The sequence below is a fragment of the Lucilia sericata genome, unplaced genomic scaffold (assembly GCF_015586225.1).
Source record: "Lucilia sericata isolate MDLA Ls3-8-SP2 unplaced genomic scaffold, ASM1558622v1 Contig000335F_arrow, whole genome shotgun sequence".
Classification (NCBI taxonomy): Eukaryota; Metazoa; Arthropoda; class Insecta; order Diptera; family Calliphoridae; genus Lucilia; species Lucilia sericata.
The window spans coordinates 365,001-390,649 of NW_023994355.1; the positions used below are offsets into that span (position 1 = coordinate 365,001).

Genomic DNA, 25,649 nt, shown 5'->3' on the forward strand with positions numbered 1-25,649 from the left:
TGTGTTTTATGACTTAAGACATTCTTCGAATTAATGACCTATATACGTATGTATGTATATATTACATCTGTGATTGAAGGTAATACGATGAATAACATTTTCGTCCAGATTTTAGTTGACAACTTGATATAATTAAAACGAATTTGAAAACCACTCCCCCGAATAACCATAAATAAATATTGATCTATTCGGATTTTTTTTTTAAGTTTGAGAAATTGAAAGATGTCATTAATCCTTATAGGTTATATTACTAATTAATAAAAAGTACTATTTTTAGTTTTTCTTGCTGAATAAATTAAGTGTCCCAGGAGTGGTATGAGTAATATTCTTCTATGTGTCTAGACAAATATTACTCATACCACCCCTTTTAAATAGATTGATAAAAAAACTCACTCGCACATGAAACAAGATTTCAGTTCTTATTGATAATCAGATTTTTAGGGAAAAATTGAATATTTACCATTTTGTTTGCGGAATATTTTTGGATTTTGAAATTTTTTTATTCGGATTTTAATTCTAACGTGCCTCCGGTAGTTTAGCAGTTAGCGTTGTAGTACATCAGACCCATAAATGGTAGGTTCGATATCCACCAGAGGGACTGCTAAAGGAGCGCACAACAAACCAATGTAAGCCATGGCATATTTTTTTTAATGAAAGTATTGATAGATTATCTATCTATCTATCTATCTATCTATCTATCTATCTATCTATCTATTATCTATCTATCTATCTATCTATCTATCTATCTATCTATCTATATCTATCTATCTATCTATCTATCTATCTATCTATCTATCTATCTATCTATCTATCTATCCTATCTATCTATCTATCTATCTATCTATATCTATCTGTCTGTCTATCTATCTATCTATCTATCTATGCTATCTATCTATCTATGTATCTATCTATCTATCTATCTATCTATCTATCTATCTATCTATATCTATCTATCTATCTATCTATCTATCTATCTATCTATCTATCTATCTATCTATCTATCTATCTATCTATCTATCTATCTATCTATCTATCTATCTATCTATCTATCTATCTATCTATCTATCTATCTTTATAAGTAATTTAACAATAAATCAGAAAAGTGTCATTATTAATTAGTTGAGCTAAGTAAATAATTATTTAATAATGACAACAAATGAATAACGTAATTGGATTTGAAAACTCAAAAAAAAAATTAAAACTGTTTGTAAAACAACGAACAACTTCTTATATTCTTCATTGTTGCCGCACAATTTATATTTTAATATTAATAAGAAACAGACATGAAATGTTTTACTTAAATCCATCAAAACAAAATATCAATCAATCTTTTTTTCACAAAATCAAAATTAAGATTTCTATAAAGCCTAACAAGGAAGTGATTAAAGTAATTAATCATCCTACGATTAATGATATATTAACAAATAATTGTAAATATTTATAAATAAATAAGCAATTTAAAATGACTGATTAGGAAAACTCAAAATTTGTTTGATATATATTTTGAAAATTTTAAACTTATATAAGCAAAGTAAATACTTTTTATTACAGATGCAAACCCTTGGTTTTATTTAAAATCTCTTCCAAAAAATGTAGTGTATGAATATAAAAGATAAAGAATCATCTGCAATTATAAAAAATAACATTCTATATAAATGATTTTTTTATCTTTCTACATACATATGAGTAAAAAAATGTTATTCAAAAGCAAAAAAAAAAGTCCGTTCATTCAAACACTTCTTCACTCAGTCGTTCATTCATTCAGTCATTTGTTCATGCAACAAAGGTCCTAAAGAAGAGAGAACACCAGCCAGAATCAGGTTTGTTTAATTTAGCGTATTCACATGTGTATGAGGGGAGCTCATACAAGTATTTTACTTATTATAAAAACATTTACACAAAAAAATCATATTTAAAAAAATATAATAATAAAAAAAGTTGTGGTAGTATTTTACACAAACAATTGTATTTTTTTTTTTTTTTTTTTTTTGCTTAAAAGTTATTTTTTAATAACAAAAGTATTGAAGTGCCTGCTCATATGCTTTTGAGTATGAAGATAATGATGATGTTAAAGCTGCTGATGCGTTTATGTATGTGCTGCGTTTGTTGGCCTAATTACTGCTATAGCCCGCAGACAGATATGAAATGTTTTATTTTATTTTTCACATAAAATTGTTAAATAAACGAAAAACGATTACCCAGATTTTTAAGTAATTAGAGTTTTTCAAAAAGGTAAATAAAAGTTTAGGAAAGTGAAGTATTTTAAAGCAAATGTTTTGGCAAACAAAACTGTTGAGTTCAGTTTGAAGATTGTGAAAAAATAAAAAAAAAGATTTGGTTTCTAGTGAATACGTATAATGGTTTGTGCTAATTTTGTTAAAGTTTTTTTTTTGCATTTTAGTTTGGAAGGACCATACAAATTTTATAATGAGGTCATTTTGAATGAATATATCGTATATACTTTTAGAGAGAAATTGTTAGTTAGTTAGTTTGAAAGGAGGATGTATATACATCAAATCCGATGAAATACACCTAGGCCTCTATCGGGCCTGTTGTGCGCTCCTTAACCAGTGCCTCACATGGGAATCGAACCCACCACCTCCGGTCTACCAGACTAGAACACAAATAAATCTTTTAAGGTATTTTCAAAAAGGGAACTTATATGGGAGCTGGATTCAATTATGATGCCATTTTTTTGCTACTTCTTCTTTTGTATAGCGAATTTCTTTTATGGAGTCTAAATCAATAGCGGACTGATATTGACCATTTTCAGTATCAAACACTCCAGCCAAGAGGAAATATTTATAAAACTTTTGAGCTCTGAGGTGCCTCTCATTCCACACCCAGCCTACCCATGTTACTTAAACAAACATCATACATTTATCAAGAAATAATAACATTTATTTTTACCCTTTCCTTATAGTAGATCCATAACCTTTTCGCCAAACTTATATAAAAAAAAAAACAAACACACATGTAAGTAATACATACATATGTATGTATGTATTTATAAAACACACTTACAATAATTTATTAATACTAACACCATATGTGTAAAGATTTCGAAGGACCATTTTTATAACATAAATAAAACGAGAGTAAAATAAATTACACAACATTTATAAATAGTTGAGAAACAGAAACAGCTTGTAAATGCTAACAACTCAACAAAAAGCGTTTAATACATCGTTATCGGAAACATCGTAGCAATCACAACCAACATAAACAAATTTACAAATAAATGATGGTCATTTTAAGCTAAAAAGAAACAATAAATGAGTTTTCTTCATACTACTTAAAAAAAAAAAAAAACAAAAAAAGATAATATGTTTTCAGTTAAAACGATTGAAATTGAAAATTTTTCCAATATGCAAACAATCGAAAAATCGAGCAAACAACAATAAGCCAATAATTGAGTCTTTGTTTATACAATAGTGTTGATTTTTTGTACGTTTTTACTCCACAATATCCCAAAAATAACAAACAAAATTTTCTGGAATTCATCATACCTCCAAATCCCTGCTGCCCTTAAGAGTTAATGTATGCAAAAGTTTTTCATTTACAGTTTTATGTTTTTGGATATTATTCGTTTTTGTTTTAATTTTGTTCCTGATTGCAATACGAGTGGAAAACTACGAACCCATTTATTGGGGAAATATTTACAACTTTATGAAGTTGTTGTTTTTTGTTTGCACACAAACAGACACACACATACATACCTACCAAAAAGAGTGAACGGACGTGGGTAAACAATAGAGTAAACATTACAAGAGATGAGAACAAAACATCATCTAATATGATGACCACAAGCCAACAAAACAAACAATCGGTTAGTAGAACAGCAACAGCATTAACATCAGCATGAGCATTGAAAGCAACAGCCACCAGTGTCAATGGGATTTTAAGCACTTTTAAAGTGTTACAACATTATACTATTTTAATTTGGTTGCATGGAACCGTTTGAACAACTTAAGTAAAGATAAAACATTGTTTCAATATTTTAGCAGTATGATTGTTATACCCTACACCACTTTAGTAGGGAGGGTATATTGGATTTGTGCTGATGTTTGTAACGCACAATAATATTGGTCCTATACCCACCTTAAACTATACCAATCGGCTTAGAATCATTTTCTGAGTCGATTTAGCTATGTCCGTCAGTCTGTCCGTCCATGTAAACCTTGCAATCAAACTACGGGTCGCAATTTTGAAGATAATTCAATGAAATTTGGCACATGATCTTCTATTGTCCCAGGGACGAAGCCTATTGAAAATGGTTAATATCGGTCAATTATTTCACCTAGCCCCCATACAACTGAGCCCCCGAATAGGGCTTGTAAACCTTGTAATCAAACTACAGGTCGCAATTTTGAAGATAATTCAATGAAATTTGGCACATGATCTTCTATTATCCCAGAGACGAAGCCTATTGAAATGGTTAACATCGGTCCATTTTCTCATCTAGCCCCCATACAACTGAACCCCCGAATAGGGCTTGTAAACCTTTTAATCAAACTACAGGTCGCAATTTTGAAGATAATTGAATGAAATTTGGCACATGATCTTCTATTGTCCCAGAGACGAAGAATATTGAAAATGGTTAACATCGGTCCATTTTCTCATCTACCCCCCATACAACTGAACCCCCGAATAGGGCTTGTAAACCTTTTAATCAAACTACAGGTCGCAATTTTGAAGATAATTCAATGAAATTTGGCACATGATCTTCTATTGTCCCAGAGACGAAGCCTATTGAAAATGGTTAACATCGGTCCATTTTCTCATCTACCCCCCATACAACTGAACCCCCGGATAGGGCTTGTAAATCTTTTAATCAAACTACAGGTCGCAATTTTGAAGATAATTCAATGAAATTTGGCACATGATCTTCTATTGTCCCAGAGACGAAGCTTATTGAAAATGGTTAACATCGGTCATTTTCTCATCTAGCCCCCATACAACTGAACCCCCGAATAGGGCTTGTAAACCTTTTCTGTTCTTCTATGGTACTGAGACGAAGCTTATTGAAAATGGTTAACATCGCACAGTGGTATAGGAAAAAAAAAAGAGGGAAATAATTCGGTAACTTCTAAACGGTTAATCCGATTTTAATGAAATTTGGTGTGCACAAAGAGGAGGTGTTGTCGAGTTTAGGTTTTGAATTTGGACCTTATAGGCCAACCAGGGGCCCGGCGGGGGGTCATCAAATTAGGACACCTCGGCTATGTTAAATTTTTAAAACGATCCTATTTCTTCATTTGAGTTCCGATTTAAAAAAAATTTCGTATATAGAATCTCCTCATCGAGCACTATAAAAAATGTTGTCATAGCAGTAAATTATCTCTTATAGTTTAGGAGATATTCGCATTTGAAAATTAAAATTTTAAAATTTTTACCGTCCTTACTTTAGTTTTTTTTGATAATAGCAGGTCCAAATATTCCCGATTTTCGCCATTTTGTTTTATTCGCTTAACAACAAGTTTATATATCAAGCAGTGAAAGAATTATGTAAAAATCATGACTGAGTCCAAAGTTATAGGCATTTTAATTTAAAAAATTAAAAAAAGGCGATTTTTTGTCATTTTTTTGGGAAAAAAGTATCTTTTTCTTTTTAAGTTATCTAAAAAGTTTCTAAGAAGATGTATATAGAATTTATACTTTTTGGAAAGCTGACTTTACATAAAGTACGATAAATGAAACAAAACCTAAAAATTTTTGATACCGAGGGGACCAGGTCCATCCAAAAAAACCCTATTTTTTATGGAAAATTAAATTTTGAGCAAAAATTCTCAAATCGCATAGTCGATATCAAATTATAGTGACCTGTTTTATATGACCCAATATGTTCTTAATCATTTTGTAACGGGTTTCGATAACCCCGCCCCTGGTATGGATATAATAGGCAAAAAACTAAAAAATCCCATTTTTTTGATTTTTTAAAACTTTTTTGGGAATTCCGGGATTTCTAATAAGAAAATTCGAAATTTTGATTTAATTTTGAATTTTAAGTAAAAAAATCTACCTAACTGTAAAATTTCATCAAAAAATATTCATAAATAAAATTTTTATTGCAATTAGAAAAATTTGTATCTTCGCAAAAACTGAATAAAAAACATTTTTTAATTTTTTTTAAAAAAAGTATTCCGCGAATTTTTTAATTTTCAAAAATTATATACAGTTTTGAAAAATAGACAAAATTACCTTTCCATTGATATATAACATGCCTACCTAATGTTTTTTAAGTGACAAATTAATTAGGGAAAACTCAACATCTTTTAGAAAATTTGCCTAGCACTATTATTTTCATCCATAAGGTTAACTCTTAAATTTGTTACATATATGGATGAAAATAATAGTGCTAGGTAAATTTTCTAAAAGATGTTGAGTTTTCCCTAATTAATTTGTCACTTAAAAAACATTAGGTAGGCATGTTATATATCAATGGAAAGGTAATTTTGTCTATTTTTCAAAACTGTATATAATTTTTGAAAATTAAAAAATTCGCGGAATACTTTTTTTAAAAAAAATTAAAAAATGTTTTTTATTCAGTTTTTGCGAAGATACAAATTTTTCAAATTGCAATAAAAATTTTATTTATGAATATTTTTTGATGAAATTTTACAGTTAGGTAGATTTTTTTACTCAAAATCCAAAATTAAATAAAAATTTCGAATTTTCTTATTAGAAATCCCGGAATTCCCAAAAAAGTTTTAAAAAATCCCAAAAATGGGATTTTTTGGTTTTTTGCCTATTATATCCATACCAGGGGCGGGGTTATCGAAACCCGTTACAAAATGATTAAGAACTTATTGGGTCATATAAAACAGGTCACTATAATTTGATATCGACTATGCGATTTGAGAATTTTTGCTCAAAATTTAATTTTCCATAAAAAATAGGGTTTTTTTGGATGGACCTGGTCCCCTCGGTATCAAAAATTTTTAGGTTTTGTTTCATTTATCGTATTTTATGTAAAGTCAGCTTTCCAAAAAGTATAAATTCTATATACATCTTCTTAGAAACTTTTTAGATAACTTAAAAAGAAAAAGATACTTTTTTCCCAAAAAAATGACAAAAAATCGCCTTTTTTTAATTTTTTAAATTTAAATGCCTATAACTTTGGACTCAGTCATGATTTTTACATAATTCTTTCACTGCTTGGTATATAAATTTGTTGTTAAGCAAATAAAAAAAAATGGCGAAAATCGGAAATATTTGGACCTGCTATTATCAAAAAAACTAAAGTAAGGACGGTAAAAATTTTAAAATTTTAATATTCAAATGCGAATATCTCCTAAACTATAAGAGATAATTTACTGCTACGACGACATTTTTTATAGTGCTCGATGAGGAGATTCTATATACGAAATTTTTTTTAAATCGGAACTCAAATGAAGAAATAGGATCGTTTTAAAAATTTAACATAGCCGAGGTGTCCTAATTTGAGGACCCCCCGCCGGGCCCCTGGTTGGCCTATAAGGTCCAAATTCAAAACCTAAACTCGACAACACCTCCTCTTTGTGCATACCAAATTTCATTAAAATCGGATTAACCGTTTAGAAGTTACCGAATTATTTCCCTCTTTTTTTTTTCCTATACCACTGTGCATCGGTCCATTATTTCACCTAAACCCCATACAACTTAACCCGACGAATAGGGATTTTAAGTTTATAATTATGTTTAATATACTCGTATCTCGACAAAAAGCTGCAAAACCAAGTTCTATACTAGCCTTAATGACTCGCATGAATTTTATAATTATAGGGTCTCATTTGACCAAAGCCCCTATACAAATCCCCCTTCAAAATTTGACTTAAATGTCCACAATTTTATTCAACAATAAATGGCTTAAGTGTAATTCAAGGCAAGGTGCAATTCAACTTAAATGCTTTATTATGAAAACTAAATCACATTTTATTTTTGTAACAGGTGTAGGGTATTATATGGTCGGCCTCGCCCGACTATAATTTCTTACTTGTTTTTGTTGTACATAGTTGTAGCTGCTGTTGTCAGTTTTTTTTTTTCTTTATTTTTTTTCTATTTTTTCGTTATTGTTTCTGTTTTTGATGCTGTTGTTCTTGGTGATTATTGTTTTATTTCTTTATGTTTTGTTTTTTTTTCACATTCACAAACACACATATTCCTACTCATACACACTCTCATCAATAGTAAGGGATTGTCTTTACAGGTTGAAATGTGTTAAATCACACAATTATTGGCCCCTATTCTGCATTTCAATTCGGATCGAAATTTTCTCCGTTTGGCAACTTTGGTATTCTGCATTTCAATTCGACTCTCCGCCACATAAACAACAACTTACAAAAACGTAGGTACGATCGTAACGCAGAATACACACATTCGTAAAGCATTGAAACGAAATGGAATTGCTTCTTCTTTTTTTCGATCGTTGCATAACTGAATGCGTAAACGTAATCGAAATGCAGAATAGGGGTGATTACTAAAAGTTTTTATAAACTCTAATAGAAACTACTTGTCCTGCTCAGATAACACTGTTTCGCTTAATTCTGATTTTTAGAAGCACTTCGAGGTCTTGTTACGAGCTCAAACATGTTGCACCTTTGGGACTGTGATGCATTACCACTTAAAAACATCTAACATGCTCTTTTGGTATACATATACCCTTTTTTATGATCCTCCAAATTGTGTCTATAATTAAGTAATGTTGTTGCTAACAGTAACAGTTCAACTGTACTCGATAGTTTTTATTAAGGGAAAAAACTTTGGGTTGATATTGCTTCTGCTGAGTTGACAGTCTTTGGTCTTTCAATTAACGTGGAAACGAATTTTTCGAAAGTACCACTTGAATCTCACATGGATTACTAAATTAATAAAATCCTCTTTGCTAAGAAGGGATCATAGGAAATGTCGGAAGTCTTTTAAAAAGCTATTGGGTCATACAGAACTGGATCTGCTCTGGGTACCAGGACATTCTGATGTACCAGTCAGCATATTGTAACCTTTATCTACAAAATGGCCAGGTGAATGAAATTGAGGATGGATTTCTCATGATCATTGATCAAATTTTTCGCCTATAAAAAGGACAGGAAAAAGTTTTCCTTCCATGAAATCACTCAGCAATGACTTTACGTTTTTGGCGCATCTATTAATAGATTAATTTTACTTTGACGGCACTTATTGAATCGATACTACGCCATTTTAATTTTCCCTGCAAAAATGAAGACTACTTCCCAAACGCGTTCCCCCTGGGGGCATGTTACCTTGGTGAAATCATCATCTTGGTGTTATTGCAATATCCTGGGGAAAAGAGGTGCTAACAATACCTCTTGTCTCCCGGGACCCGAGCCCCATATAATCTTGCACTACTATACAGTACTAGCAAGTTGATCGCAGGACTTATCCTGGCTGGTCAGTTGGTTGAGGTTTCTTCGGGATCCACGTATTGGCTGTGGTTAAAACCCAAATTCGCGAGGAGAGAATGTCCAAATGCCATATATGTCTGGATTCTCTTTCCGATGCTGTTACCATCTCAACAGATGTCACTGGCTGATGTGACAGATCAACTTCTGCTGGATTCCTTCACCCATACTGGAGCCCTACTACCTGAAGAGTATTAGGGCGCCAGTATAGGTTGGGTAACAAGGTTGATAATTGGTAGTTGCCTGTCATTCCGTAGATCGTTCTTTATGATCTAGAATGGAACTGATATAATTGGTGAACCATCGGAAAAGACTACTCTGCCCGACAGGAGACTAGTACTGATTTTTTTTTACTTCAGGGAAGTTCTTGAGTTGAGGCCTTCTACTCAACTTGTCGGGGCAATTATTGGCTTCGAATTCACTTTGGAAATTCCTACATCCTTTGTCACATTATCTGACATACAGAGGGATCCTGATTTATTGGCTGGATATTTCGGACTACCAAATACTTCTCTAAGTGCTGTTGCTGAATCATAGGTGTTAAAAAATAATTATATCTTTGTGAAACACACTCAAAATTATAATTGCGATGAACGTGCCAATGTTTACAGTAACTATAATACTGTTAAAATTAAATTATTTGTTTACGACAACAATATACATATAGTTGCAATGGATATAGTATAGTTGCAATGGATATAGTATAGTTGCGGTAACTATGTTGAGGAAAATTACGAAATATTATCATTTGGTTTTCCAGTTAAATTAGAACTTTCAAGGGAAGATTCAGTTATTAAGAGCTAATGAATATAAGATGTTTCTATAATTCTCCATCACTCTGTCGCAATATCTTTAATACATGTATAAGTATATATATTGAATGAATAAAAAGAGGAGTATCTTATACTATTATTGCAGCTCGTTTAGATGGTTGCGGTAAGAATGTGTAATGAAATGTGGCAAAATAAATAAAATAGAAAAAAAAACATGAAACAGATCAAGACAAAAAAAGAAGAAAAGACAAATACATTACGAGAAGGAGTAAATATTATTATTATTATTACAAACACATACACACACACACGTACGAACACACTTATATTAATACAAATAGACAGACGTAAGGATAGACAGACATACATGTATTATGTGTAATAGAATTGTTCAGATGTAATGGGGCTCAAGTCAAATGTACAACGATATTAAAAGCAACAACATGTATTTGAAGAAAAGAATTATCGCTTGAAATATGTATTTGAAAACATTCTTCTTAAATTTACACTTTTTTTGAGACTTAAATTTCCAAAAGTAAATTTCAACTTTAAATTTGACATAAACAAAATAAGTTCTGTAAAAGTCAAACTTCAACAATAACTTTTAAAGTGAGTCTAATAATATTCTGCTGTATTGTCTAAAATATTATAATAGTTCATCAACTATTGAAGAGTTCTCTGCTTTTAAAAATCTTAGTTAAAAGTTTCAAAGATATTGGTGCACAAGAAAACTTAGTAAATTTAAACTTAAAGCCAACAAATACTGTTTAAAATAATACACAAGATACTTAAATATTTTATAAGTATTTTACCAAAAAATGTAACAAAACATTTTATATTAAATCCCAATATTGCATCGTTTTTCTCCACTTCATTTCACCCTTTTCGAAACAAAAACAAAACAAAAACAATAACCTAATCTCTACAACTCTTATCCAATTAAATTATGAAATTGATAAACTTTTTCCTGCTTAAAAAGTTTAACAAACTTTTAACAACATTTTTCAATAGCACATAAATCACTCTTAATAGCAGCTCCTGCTCTTAATTGAGCTTATTAAACATGCAAATTCATGTCAAATTATAATTAATCCAGCTCCCAAAAAAAGTATAATCTCCTATCAAAATTGACCAAATACTTGCACATAACACCCACTTCCTTTAGTGTACAACAAACAATGAACAAAAGTAAACAGAAAAGAAAGGGCTAAGGGAGGGAATGAGTGAGTGAATAAATAAATAATTGAATAGCTGGCATTATGTTATGAATAATTAACAAAAATAAAATAAAAATAAAGGGTCAACACCTGGGTGTACGTTTTCTATTCGTTTTTTATCGCACTCTCTTCTTTCATAAAAAAGTAAATAAACACTATGGCTTTCTCCAGATAACATTATTTTACTCTAATGGCAATTTTAGCAATTGTCATGTTATAATTAAGAATATCTGCCATTATTTGTGCCATGTCCTGCTTGGTTTTTATACAAAAGCATTTCTTGTACAAATACAAAAGTATTGAAAAAATAATTTTGATTGACAAGGAGTAGACGTACGTGGTAAAAGCAGGGAAGTTCGAATGTCAAGAAGACTGTATAGAAAAAATAGCAAGAAAAATTGCTAAGAAATAAACCAAGCAAAACAATCAATATTGTACTCGTATGATATGAGTAAGTGTGTCTGAATGTACGTCTGTATGTCTTCCTTCTTGTCTTCTTGACTTGACTTCAAAGGATAACAAGTGTTTAAATATGTACGCATGGAGTCTAGGTAGATAGATTTTTCTTCATTTTTTTTACAGAAAAAAGAGCAAAATAATAGAGTAGAAATTTGTTGCACATGGAATTTGACTAACACATTTAAACCGGGCTTACAGTGGGCCCATAAGCACAAAAAAAGTTAATATATTTAATAATAATAATAATAATAACTAGTCTATAAAACCGAACTAGAACTGAACTAAAAGTGAACTCGAACTGAACTAGAACTGAACTAGAACTGAACTAGAACTGAACTAGAACTGAACTAGAACTGAACTAGAACTGAACTAGAACTGAACTAGAACTGAACTAGAACTGAACTAGAACTGAACTAGAACTGAACTAGAACTGAACTAGAACTGAACTAGAACTGACTAGACTGAACTAGAACTGAACTAGAACTGAACTAGAACTGAACTAGAACTGAACTAGAACTGAACTAGAACTGAACTAGAACTGAACTAGAACTGAACTAGAACTGAACTAGAACTGAACTAGAACTGAACTAGAACTGAACTAGAACTGAACTAGAACTGAACTAGAACTGAACTAGAACTGAACTAGAACTGAACTAGAACTGAACTAGAACTGAACTAGAACTGAACTAGAACTGAACTAGAACTGAACTAGAACTGAACTAGAACTGAACTAGAACTGAACTAGAACTGAACTAGAACTGAACTAGAACTGAACTAGAACTGAACTAGAACTGAACTAGAACTGAACTAGAACTGAACTAAACTGAACTAGAACTGAACTAGAACTGAACTAGAACTGAACTAGAACTGAACTAGAACTGAACTAGAACTGAACTAGAACTGAACTAGAACTGAACTAGAACTGAACTAGAACTGAACTAGAACTGAACTAGAACTGAACTAGAACTGAACTAGAACTGAACTAGAACTGAACTAGAACTGAACTAGAACTGAACTAGAATTGAACTAGAATGAACTAGAACTGAACTAGAACTGAACTAGAACTGAACTAGAACTGAACTAGAACTGAACTAGAACTGAACTAGAACTGAACTAGAACTGAACTAGAACTGAACTAGAACTGAACTAGAACTGAACTAGAACTGAACTAGAACTGAACTAGAACTGAACTAGAAACTGAACTAGAACTGAACTAGAACTGAACTAGAACTGAACTAGAACTGAACTAGAACTGAACTAGAACTGAACTAGAAACTAGAACTGAACTAGAACTGAAAGAACTGAACTAGAACTGAACTAGAACTGAACTAGAACTGAACTAGAACTGAACTAGAACTGAACTAGAACTGAACTAGAACTGAACTAGAACTGAACTAGAACTGAACTAGAACTGAACTAGAACTGAACTAGAACTGAACTAGAACTGAACTAGAACTGAACTAGAACTGAACTAGAACTGAACTAGAACTGAACTAGAACTGAACTAGAACTGAACTAGAACTGAACTAGAACTGAACTAGAACTGAACTAGAACTGAACTAGAACTGAACTAAAACTGAACTAAAACTGAACTAGAACTGAACTAGAACTAGAACTGAACTAGAACTAGAACTGAACTAGAACTGAACTAGAACTGAACTAAAACTGAACTAAAACTGAACTAAAACTGAACTAGAACTGAACTAGAACTAGAACTGAACTAGAACTAGAACTGAACTAGAACTAGAACTGAACTAGAACTAGAACTGAACTAGAACTGAACTAGAACTGAACTAGAACTGAACTAGAACTGAACTAGAACTGAACTAGAACTGAACTAGAACTGAACTAGAACTGAACTAGAACTGAACTAGAACTGAACTAGAACTGAACTAGAACTGAACTAGAACTGAACTAGAACTGAACTAGAACTGAACTAGAACTGAACTAGAACTGAACTAGAACTGAACTAGAACTGAACTAGAACTGAACTAGAACTGAACTAGAACTGAACTAGAACTGAACTAGAACTGAACTAGAACTGAACTAGAACTGAACTAGAACTGAACTAGAACTGAACTAAAACTGAACTAAAACTGAACTAGAACTGAACTAGAACTAGAACTGAACTAGAACTAGAACTGAACTAGAACTGAACTAGAACTGAACTAAAACTGAACTAAAACTGAACTAAAACTGAACTAGAACTGAACTAGAACTAGAACTGAACTAGAACTAGAACTGAACTAGAACTAGAACTGAACTAGAACTAGAACTGAACTAGAACTGCTGAACTAGAACTGAACTAGAACTGAACTAGAACTGAACTAGAACTGAACTAGAACTGAACTAGAACTGAACTAGAACTGAACTAGAACTGAACTAGAACTGAACTAGAACTGAACTAGAACTGAACTAGAACTGAACTAGAACTGAACCAGAACTGAACTAGAAGAACTGAACTAGAACTGAACTAGAACTGAACTAGAACTGAACTAGAACTGAACTAGAACTGAACTAGAACTGAACTAGAACTGAACTAGAACTTCACTAGAACTGACATATTTTGAAGATCTATAAAGAAATTAGATCAAATATAGTACTTCTGAAACATGGGTCATATGAACACAACTGTGCAACATACAAAAAATATCCACACAAACACTCACATTAAGACACAATGTGTTACAGTCATAAAGTATAAATCGATTTTTATCCATATGTAATATTTGTATTTGTTAAACTTACATATGAGAGTACAAAAGAAATATAACATTTTTGTGTTATTCTTTCCGAAAAACTATTATTCTACATCAGACCCTATTCACCCATCCAAAAATAACTAACCACTATCAGTGTTATTGCAGCACAAAATAGGGCAGAAGGGGATTAAGTTAAGCATGTCTTTATGTTGGTTACATGTTTTGTAATTCGTTAAGAATCTTAAATATTTTGCTGTTGTAACTTTAACTTTGTCATACTTTTTTTTTTTTTTTTTTTTTTTTTTTGCTTTAGGATTACAAACTAAAAGTACAGAGTAGTTTTCTATTATCGGATGATTACGAGAAAAATTGTTTGGTTTACAAAAGATTTTGTGTTAAAGGTTTTTGATTTGATTTTCAGATTATGAAGTTAAATAAAAGATTGTTTTTGGTATTACAGTTATGAAGTTTATGAAAAATAAAAAAATTGCAATTATTTCAACGAAAATTTACTTATTTTTCTATATTATTTTCGAAATAATTTTAATTAAGTTCTTGTTCAAAATTTTAAAACTCCTCAGAACTTAGAGTTAATTTAAAGACAAAAGTTTCTTTTTAAATTATTTAACTCCAACAGTTACTGTTGATTCAGTTGATTGTGGTAAAAATATTTTTATAAAATCTACTACGCAAATAAATTCAATTATATATTTTTTATTTTATTTTCTTCTACTATTTATTTGCAGTAATTTTATGAAAAATGACTTTAGTAGCAAAAATAAATAGATTTACAAGGTAGATTTATTTATTTGGCCTACAAACAGACAAAAGTAAATATTTGTTGTTGCCAGTTTTTTTTTTTTTCTTTGCAAAACTTAAACTTAGTTTAGCTATAATTTAATGAAGAATCTATTTCCTTTTTTTAGCTACAAGTGGTCCTTCAGACCAAACAACAGCAATCATTCACTTTCTCTCTCTCTCTCTATGCCAACCTGCAACCAACCAATATAAAGTCAACCTTAGTAACATCTTGTACAATAAATTTTTGTTGTTGTAGCTATTTAAACATTTTTTTTATTTCATTTAAACTTTTTAACTTTTTTTATTGTTCGTTTTACTTATTTTTTATTTCACTCCTGCTGCTGCTGTTTCTGTTCTCATGCTCCTCTTTACTTCCTGTTTACACTACATTACCAAGGAATTACACTTACACTCTGCTGTACATGTAATGTTGTGCATACAAAAGCAATTTTGTTATTATTAAATGTGTTGGTGCATGTAAATGTGTGGCATCCACTCAGGCATTGTTAAGACTCTGCTAAACTAAAAGCAGCACAAGGTGGTATTCATGTCACACACAGTTAATGCGGCAGCGACAGCCGGTTGCTGCAGCTGTAACTGCATCAAAAACTGTTGCATTTCCTTTGTGTTTATTAAGTTTAATACTTTTTTTAAGAGTGCTGCACAGTTTTGCGTTTATTTTTCCCCCTTTTTAAATATACATATGTATGTATGTCGCTGCAGAGAGGAAAAATAAAGTTTTCATATTGAAAATTTCATTAAACTTTAAAATTTTGCTTTTGTATACAAAAAGTATAACATGCATACAAACAGAAGGCACACATTCTTAACAATAAATAATATTGCACTGTGGGTCAGTGTGATTAGGATAAATAAAACATCATTTATGCACGGAATGGATATTATAAAAATCGACCACTATAGACTAGACTATAGACTAGACTATAGACTAGACTATAGACTAGACTATAGACTAGAACTATAGAATAGACTATATACTAGACTATAGACTAGACTATAGACTAGACTATAGACATAGACTAGACCTATAGACTACAGAGAACTAGACTAAGGACTAGACTATAGACTAGACTATAGACCTAGACTATAGACTAGCACTATAGACTAGACTATAGACTAACTATAAGACCTAGACTATAGCACTAAGACTATAGACTAGACCTATAGACTAGACTATAGACTAGACTATAGACTAGACTAATAGACTAGACTATAAGACTAGACTATAACTAGACGAAGACTAGACTATAGACTAGACTATAGACTAGACTATAGACTAGATCTATAGACTAGACTATAGACTAGACTATAGACTAGACTATAGACTAGACTATAGACTAGACTATAGACTAGCTATAGACTAGACTATAGACTAGACCTATAGACTAGACGATAGACTAGAACTATAGACTAGACTATAACTAGACTAGAGACTAGACTATAGACTAGACTATAGACTAGACTATAGACTACTTAGACTACTAGAACTAGACTATAGACTAGAGTCTATAGACTAGACTATAGACTAGACTAATAGACTAGAACTATAGACTAGACTATAGACTTAGAGCTACTATGACTAGACTATAGTACTAGACTATAGACTAGACTATAGACTAGACTATAGACTAGATAGACTAGACTATAGACTAGACTATAGACTAGACTATAGACTAGACTATAGACTAGACTATAGACTAGACTATAGACTAGACTATAGACTAGACTATAGACTAGACTATAGACTAGACTATAGACTAGACTATAGACTAGACTAGACTAGACTATAGACTAGACTATAGACTAGACTATAGACTAGACTTAGACTAGACTATAGACTAGACTATAGACTAGACTATAGACTAGACTATAGACTAGACTATAGACTAGACTATAGACTAGACTATAGACTAGACTATAGACTAGACTATAGACTAGACTATAGACTAGACTATAGACTAGACTATAGACTAGACTATAGACTAGACTATAGACTGATATAGACTAGAATAAGACTAGACTATAGACTAGATAGACTAGACTATAGACTAGACTATAGACTAGACTATAGACTAGACTATAGACTAGACTATAGACTAGATATAGACTAGACTATAGACTAGACTATAGACTAGACTAGAGACTAGACTATAGACTAGACTATAGACTAGACTATAGACTAGACTATAGACTAGACTATAGACTAGACTATAGACTAGACTATAGACTAGACTATAGACTAGACTATAGACTAGACTATAGACTAGACTATAGACTAGACTATAGACTAGACTATAGACTAGACTATGACTAGACTATAGACTAGACTATAGACTAGACTATAGACTAGACTATAGACTAGACTATAGACTAGACTATAGACTAGACTATAGACTAGACTATAGACTAGACTATAGACTAGACTATAGACTAGACTAGACTAGACTATAGACTAGACTATAGACTAGACTATAGACTAGACTATAGACTAGACTATAGACTAGACTATAGACTAGACTATAGACTAGACTATAGACTAGACTATAGACTAGACTATAGACTAGATAGACTAGACTATAGACTAGACTATAGACTAGACTATAGACTAGACTATAGACTAGACTATAGACTAGACTATAGACTAGACTAGACTAGACTATAGACTAGACTATAGACTAGACTATAGACTAGACTATAGACTAGACTATAGACTAGACTATAGACTAGACTATAGACTAGACTATAGACTAGACTATAGACTAGACTATAGACTAGACTATAGACTAGACTATAGACTAGACTATAGACTAGACTAGACTAGATATAGACTAGACTATAGACTAGACTATAGACTAGACTAGAAGACTAGACTATAGACTAGACTATAGACTAGACTATAGACTAGGCTATAGACTAGACTATAGACTAGACTATAGACTAGACTATAGACTAGACTATAGACTAGACTATAGACTAGACTATAGACTAGACTATAGACTAGACTATAGACTAGACTATAGACTAGACTATAGACTAGACTATAGACTAGACTAAGACTAGACTATAGACTAGACTATAGACTAGACTATAGACTAGACTATAGACTAGACTATAGACTAGACTATAGACTAGACTATAGACTAGACTATAGACTAGACTATAGACTAGACTATAGACTAGACTATAGACTAGACTATAGACTAGATAGACTAGACTATAGACTAGACTATAGACTAGACTATAGACTAGACTATAGACTAGACTATAGAGACTATAGACTAGACTATAGACTAGACTAGAGACTAGACTATAGAACTAGACTCTATAGACTAGACTATAGACTAGACTATAGACTAGACTATAGACTAGACTATAGACTAGACTATGACTAGACTATAGACTAGACTATAGACTAGACTATAGACTAGACTATAGACTAGACTATAGACTAGACTATAGACTAGACTATAGACTAGACTATAGACTAGACTATAGACGACTATAGACTAGACTATAGACTAGACTATAGACTAGACTATAGACTAGACTATAGACTAGACTATAGACTAGACTAGACTAGACTATAGACTAGACTATAGACTAGACTATAGACTAGACTATAGACTAGACTATAGACTAGACTATAGACTAGACTATAGACTAGACTAAGACTAGACTATAGACTAGACTATAGGACTAGACTATAGACTAGACTATAGACTAGGACTATAGACTAGACTATAGACTAGACTATAGACTAGACTATAGACTAGACTATAGACTAGACTATAGACTAGACTATAGACTAGACTATAGGACTAGACTATAGACTAGACTATAGACTAGACTATAGACTAGGACTATAGACTAGGACTATAGACTAGACTATAGACTAGACTATAGACTAGACTATAGACTACTATAGACTACACTAACCTCGACAAACAGAACGCAAATTACCGTCCGTATATAATGAAAGCTCCATAGTCTACCTTTGCAATAAACTCCGCAGCAATAATGAAAATTACAGCATATAAAAGCAAATTTCCTACAGAAATTCCACTATTCTCCATTAAATCCACAAAAATCTCTTTTGTCGTTCCTACAAAGCAAATTACAATAATGAATGTAAATTGTAATATCAACTTTAATTTATACACTTTCGTTCCAAGTATGCACCATAGTGCAAAAGAATTTCAAAGAGAATAAATTGACTGGTTGCTTGGATGTCTGTCAATTTGACACAGTGACTCTCTAACATTTTATAGTCTATTTAAATGTAACCCAAGTGGCCTTGTTCCTCCGACATTTGTGGAGCATTGTGGTGGTTACCGCTAGGGATAATAAAACTGACTGCTTATCTATCTCAGTTAAAAAAATATACATTCCACAAATGTTTACTGCTGCTTGGCGGTGTTCACAAATGTATACAATTGTTTTGCTACGACTGTGAGCGGCTGATGATAGTATTTCTTTGGAATATTTTTCCTCTCAAGTTTTTTGTTTTTTTAAATTTCATTCATTGGTTTATGGTTGATTGAAAAGTGACTGGGATTTTATGGTTTCACAATAAATCCTTATGTAAGTCGTTTCTTAGTTTTTATTTTGCAAGCATTTTAAGTGGGTTTTGATGTTTTTATTGCAGGGAAATACATGTATAATAAAAACAAAATGCTTTTCAGTTTTTCAACTGCAACGGAGGGAAATTTCCATTGAAGGTTTCAATTTGTAGTTTAAAGGTTGTAAACAGGAAGAAACTCAGCATAGGATTACTAGTATAATACCAATGCAGAGTTGAATGGTTGGTTGGCTGGCAGGCTGTTCGCAATCTCTAAATTAAAAAAGTAATCCTTTAATGGAGTACAGTAACTCAAGGAAATTTATTCACTGAATAACTTTAATCAAATACTTAATGACGAATTATATTCGACGGAAACAAGTTATTTTAATATTAAACTCTTTACATTTTTAAAGATTTATAATTTTTATCACGTTATCTTTCTTTCAGAAACATAATTTTGTTACGACTAAACTATATAGTGATGGATATGTTGGAAATATTTGAAAACCTTAACAGATAAATAAGAAAATATTACACAAAATGATGAACAGCCAGTTGGGCAATGGTGAACATGAAGTGGAGGAATATGAGGTGGACTCAATAGAGATCAACAATCGTTCAGATCCCATTTACTCTATCAAACCGGATTTCATAACACAATGGTGAGTAGAATTTCAAAAATAACTACAACTTCTAAAATGAAATCTCTTTAATTTTTGTTTCTCTTCTAAGGCGCTTGAAAAAGGAACGTGAAAATCTTTGTAAATCCATTTACAATCGTTTTGTGGAGCATAATGAGTGCAAACGTCTATTGCAAGCCTTTATTGGTGATAATGATGAACTGGAATTGTGGAGTAAACAGGATATTAAACAATTGGTGGCCTATATTAATGAAAGCACAAATGGCACTACAATTGAGGGTAATGCCTCGAGTGAGGTGGAAGGTCCTGCCTTGGTATTGCCACCCTTCGAACTGTGGCAAACCATAGCGATAGCAGTGTGTTTGGCTATTTGTATCATTTTGACAGTGGGTGGCAATATTTTAGTGCTGCTGGCCTTCATAGTGGATCGTAATATACGACAACCCAGTAATTATTTTATAGCTTCCTTAGCTGCCACGGATATGCTGATAGGTAAGTTTGTTTCCCCAGCAGAACTATTTCAAATTTTCTAAAATTTCATACTTTATTTTTATATTTAAAGGTACCGTTTCCATGCCTTTTTATACGGTCTATGTATTAATGGGCTACTGGGATTTGGGTCCTTTGTTATGTGATCTCTGGCTTTCGGTGGACTATACTGTGTGTTTGGTTTCACAATATACGGTGCTGCTGATAACCATAGATCGTTACTGTTCGGTAAAGATAGCCGCCAAATATAGAAGTTGGCGCACCAAACGGCGCGTCATATACATGGTGACAATAACTTGGATAATACCAGCCTTATTATTTTTCATATCCATTTTTGGTTGGGAACACTTCACCGGTAAACGTGACTTGTTGCCCGGTCAATGTGCTGTACAGTTTCTTAAGGATCCTGTATTTAATACAGCCCTTATCATAGGTTACTATTGGACTACACTGATAGTTTTATTTGTGCTCTATGGTGGCATTTATAAAACAGCCTATGAAATGCAGAAACGTAGCGAAGCTAAACAGCGTAAAATGCAATCTATGGTGGCTTTAAGTGCAGGAGCCATGTCCGGTATGGCAGGTCATGCCGCTGGTATAGGTGTTATAGAGGAGAAGATACTCAAAACCAAGGTGGAAATGGCCGGTGGACAAAATTCAGAAGCCGCTGAAATGGTTAAACGTTACAGCGGTTCGGGACAATCGAATCCTTTGGCCCAGGCGGCTGAAATCATTAATGGCGCTTTAGTGGAGGCAGTCAATGAACAACGACGTATATCCGATGCCAAAGGAAAAACAGACTCAAAACCTGATTCGGGAGAAGTAGAGAAGAGTGAGCGTTCCAGCAGTCCAGCTTTTGATTCTGATGAAGAATCCTCCGTCAATCAGGTGCAGCAGTTTATGAATCAACAAAAATTGGCCAATTTGCGCAAACGTTCTTCCATTGGCTTGGTGTTCGGAGCCCAGGCAGCTTTAATAGCCACCCGTAGTAAAGGTTTGTGTACTCCCACCTCCAAATCCAGTGAAGCCATGCCTTTGTCTTCTGGAGCAAATTCTCCCAACCAAAGCCATAAACTAGAAAGAGCACAAAGCAAAGAGGAAATTAGTCGCCATTCAATGGCGGAGAAAACTAAGAGAACCTCTTGTGCTACACTCTCCCAAATCGTTGAAACCGAACGCAAACCCAGTATAGTAGCAACTACTGTACAACCTGAAGACAATTCACCCCTATCTCCTGTCGATTTGGCTCCCATTGATGTACCCCGTGAACAAGTACAGCATAGTCTGGTACAGGCTATATTACCTCCTCCAGAACAATTCCAATGTGCTTCTTTGTTTTCCGAATGCTCGGAAAATCCCTTCGGAGATCGCAGTAGCAACAGTGAACTCCAACTTACCTACGACATGATGACAAATAATTCCGAAATACGTTATATGGATGAAAGTTCCATAGTCTTACCTTCACCCACAGCAAATGATGGCAGTCAGAGCAGCTCCTATCAACTCCCCAAACAGCCACCATTGAAAAAAATCACAAGTGCCGGCTCTCCTTTGCGTGCCAATCAAATTGCCAGTAGTCCTACACTGCTATCGCAGGCTTTGCAAAAAGCCCAACAGCAGCAACAACTAGAACAGCAAAAATCACAACCTCCCTCGGAACCACCACCAACACTACCACCATGTTCCAATAATAACAATAATGCACAAGGTGATTCCCTAACCCTTATATCCACCGAAATCTATTTTGCTCCCAGTTTTGAAAATCCCCCACAAGATGTTGAAATTGAAAAACAATTACTCGTTTCCTATACAGGTTTGGAAGACTTTGAGAAGATACGACGCGAAAGCTGCATAGATCTCATGATACTACCACATACAGCCAAACTGTTGGAGGAAGAGACACAGGTAAGGCGTAGCTCCAGCCCACCCACGGCCGGTATTATGCCCAGCAATGGTAATGCCAAGCAAACTACAACTGCCATTAAAACGGAAACGGCGACACCTACTACCAACACCACTCATACGACTGGTGTTAACAAAAGTCTTGATAAAATTGAGGAACGAGAGACCTCCGATACTACCAACAAAATTGCCTCCACCTCGGGTACTACTAGCTCGGCATCGACCGGTTTACAAAACACTTCGGCGGGGCCAAAACAACAGTCAGGCTCGGTAAAGTCACAAAAGAAGTCAACGACGACGTCAACGGCTAACACCAATCGCAGTTCCAGCAAAAGAGCCTTCATCCATTCCATAGGCAAACACTTTAAAAGTAAAAAAGCCACCATACCCCTGGTCATCGGAGTGGGTAGACAAAAATCCAAATCCGAAAATCGAGCAAGAAAAGCATTTCGTACTATTTCCTTTATATTGGGTTGTTTTGTGGCCTGTTGGACACCCTATCATGTCCTGGCCTTGGTTGAGGGTTTCTGCCGTAACCCGCCCTGTACCAATGAGCATTTGTATATGTTCTCCTACTTCCTATGCTATGCCAATAGTCCCATGAATCCCTTCTGTTATGCTTTAGCCAATCAACAATTTAAAAAGACATTTACAAGGATACTTAAGGGCGATTGGCATATGACTTAATTGATGATAATAATATTAATAAATTAATGAAGATAAAATACACTGGCACTCATATACACCCACACATACAGTGTGGAACAAAACTAATTGAACTGAAGTTTTTTTTACATTTAAAGAAAAGTTGGAGATTTATTTTTAATAGTGTTCTGTTAGAAAGACTGTGCTCTGTATGAGATAACTTTGAGGCAATTAGTTATGGTCGACACTGTATCTACAAATAGTAAAACACTTGATAAATAAATTACAATTGAAATGCTGCAAGTCGAAACTTGTAATTTTGTTGCTGGTAATTTGAAGCCACAGCAAAAAAAAAGGTTTTTCATCTGTAATTTAATTTACACTCCATTACACATACATGCATACATATCTACGACTGTGTGTGTCTGACACACACACTCACAAACATAAACATAACAACCAACACTTTTACACTTGGAAATAAATAAATATTTATATTTATGTTGTATATAGAATAATAATATTTAATAAAATATATAGAGTAGTAGCAAAGTTATTTATTTATCTACTTTTAATTAATTTTTATTTTTTATTAAAGAAAAAAACCAAAAACAAAAATCAAATACCATAAACCAATAAAAACCAAAAATGAAAGGAAAACATCAAATAAAATTCAAATAATATTATTAAAGAAATTGTAGTTGTTAAGAGCAGGTGAAAAAAAATATAAAAAGTTAAAATAATTATTTACAAACACACACACACATACACACACTAAATAAACAGGAGGAGACTGTTTTTACCCAAGTATTTTACAACTTTCTGTCTATTTATTTTATGTTTCTATTTTCCAAATAAATGCAAAAGAAAAAAAAAACTTAAAAATAACGGTTGAATGCACAATCTCATGAGCCCCTAGAATTGTGCTACAAATCGTGTTATAATTTTGTGGTTTTTATATACAAACGCAACTAACTACAAGAAAAATACTTTGCTAAAAACGGTCAAGAGGAAAATATTAAAAAATAAAAAAAAACAAAATTATAAAAAATGCCAACAATTTTTTACACTGAAACACACAAACATATACACTTAAAGACACACTGTGAAACAGGTCAATTTGTATTAAAATATAAAAAATGTCTATCAGTTTTATTTCCCTTTTTCAGTTGAACTCTCTTTTCTCTGTCTATTTCATTAACTTTAGGGTGAAAATGTAAATACAATTGTGCTCTGAGAAATAGCAGTATTTGAAAATATTCAACAGTTTGTTGTAAGTCTTCCATTAAAGGTCATTTTTTTTTTTATTTTAAGTTAAATTAAATTATTTCAATTCTGAATTATACAGTCTCAACTATAGTCTAGACTGAACATCCGACAATAGTCTGAATTTCAGTTTTAACTTGACTATAGTTTGAACTGGTTTATCGTCTGAACTATGGACTGGACTAAAGTCTAAACTGTATTCCCGATTACTGTCTTGACTATAGTTGCGACTACAGTCCTGTACTATGGTATGGACCATGGTTTGAACTGTGGACTAGTATATAATCTGAACATTATTCTGGACTTCACCCTCACTATAGTCTGCACTATAGTCTGGACTATAGTCTGGACTACAGTCTGCACTATAGACTGGACCATAGTCTGGACTATTGTCTGGACTATAGTCTGGACCATAGTCTGGACTATAGTCTGCACTATAGTCTGGACTATAGTCTGCACTATAGTCTGGACTATAGTCTGGACTATAGTCTGCACTATAGTCTGGACTATAGTCTGGACTATAGTCTGGACTATAGTCTGGACTATAGTCTGGACTATAATCAGGAATATAATCTGGAATATAATCTGGACTATAGTCTGGGCTATAATCTGGTCTATAGTCTGCACTATAGTCTGGACTATAGTCTGCACTATAGTCTGCACTATAGTCTGGACTATAGTCTGCACTATATTCTGTTCTATAGTCTGCACTATAGTCTACTCTGGACTAAAGTCTGCACTATTGTCTGTTACTATAGTCTGCACTATTGTCTG

At 32.8% G+C, this 25,649-nt stretch overlaps 1 protein-coding gene across 3 annotated transcripts in view; it reads left to right on the forward strand.

Annotated features, from left to right (window-relative positions):
- The window catches only part of LOC119603767 (muscarinic acetylcholine receptor gar-2), a 74,452-nt gene extending 50,687 nt beyond the window's left edge, over nucleotides 1-23,765 (forward strand). Inside the window, exons 3-6 of one of the 3 annotated variants that reach the window (XM_037955935.1) lie at nucleotides 20,380-20,594; nucleotides 20,665-21,065; nucleotides 21,136-22,770; nucleotides 22,876-23,765. In XM_037955935.1, the coding sequence (XP_037811863.1) occupies nucleotides 20,473-20,594; nucleotides 20,665-21,065; nucleotides 21,136-22,770; nucleotides 22,876-23,651 (2,934 nt within the window). In that variant the 5' untranslated portion in view covers nucleotides 20,380-20,472 and the 3' untranslated portion in view covers nucleotides 23,652-23,765. Of the gene's footprint in view, nucleotides 1-20,379; nucleotides 20,595-20,664; nucleotides 21,066-21,135 lie in introns of all 3 variants that reach the window. The other 2 variants (XM_037955936.1, XM_037955934.1) reach the window with 2 other exon arrangements.
- Nucleotides 23,766-25,649: the final 1,884 nt, after the last annotated feature.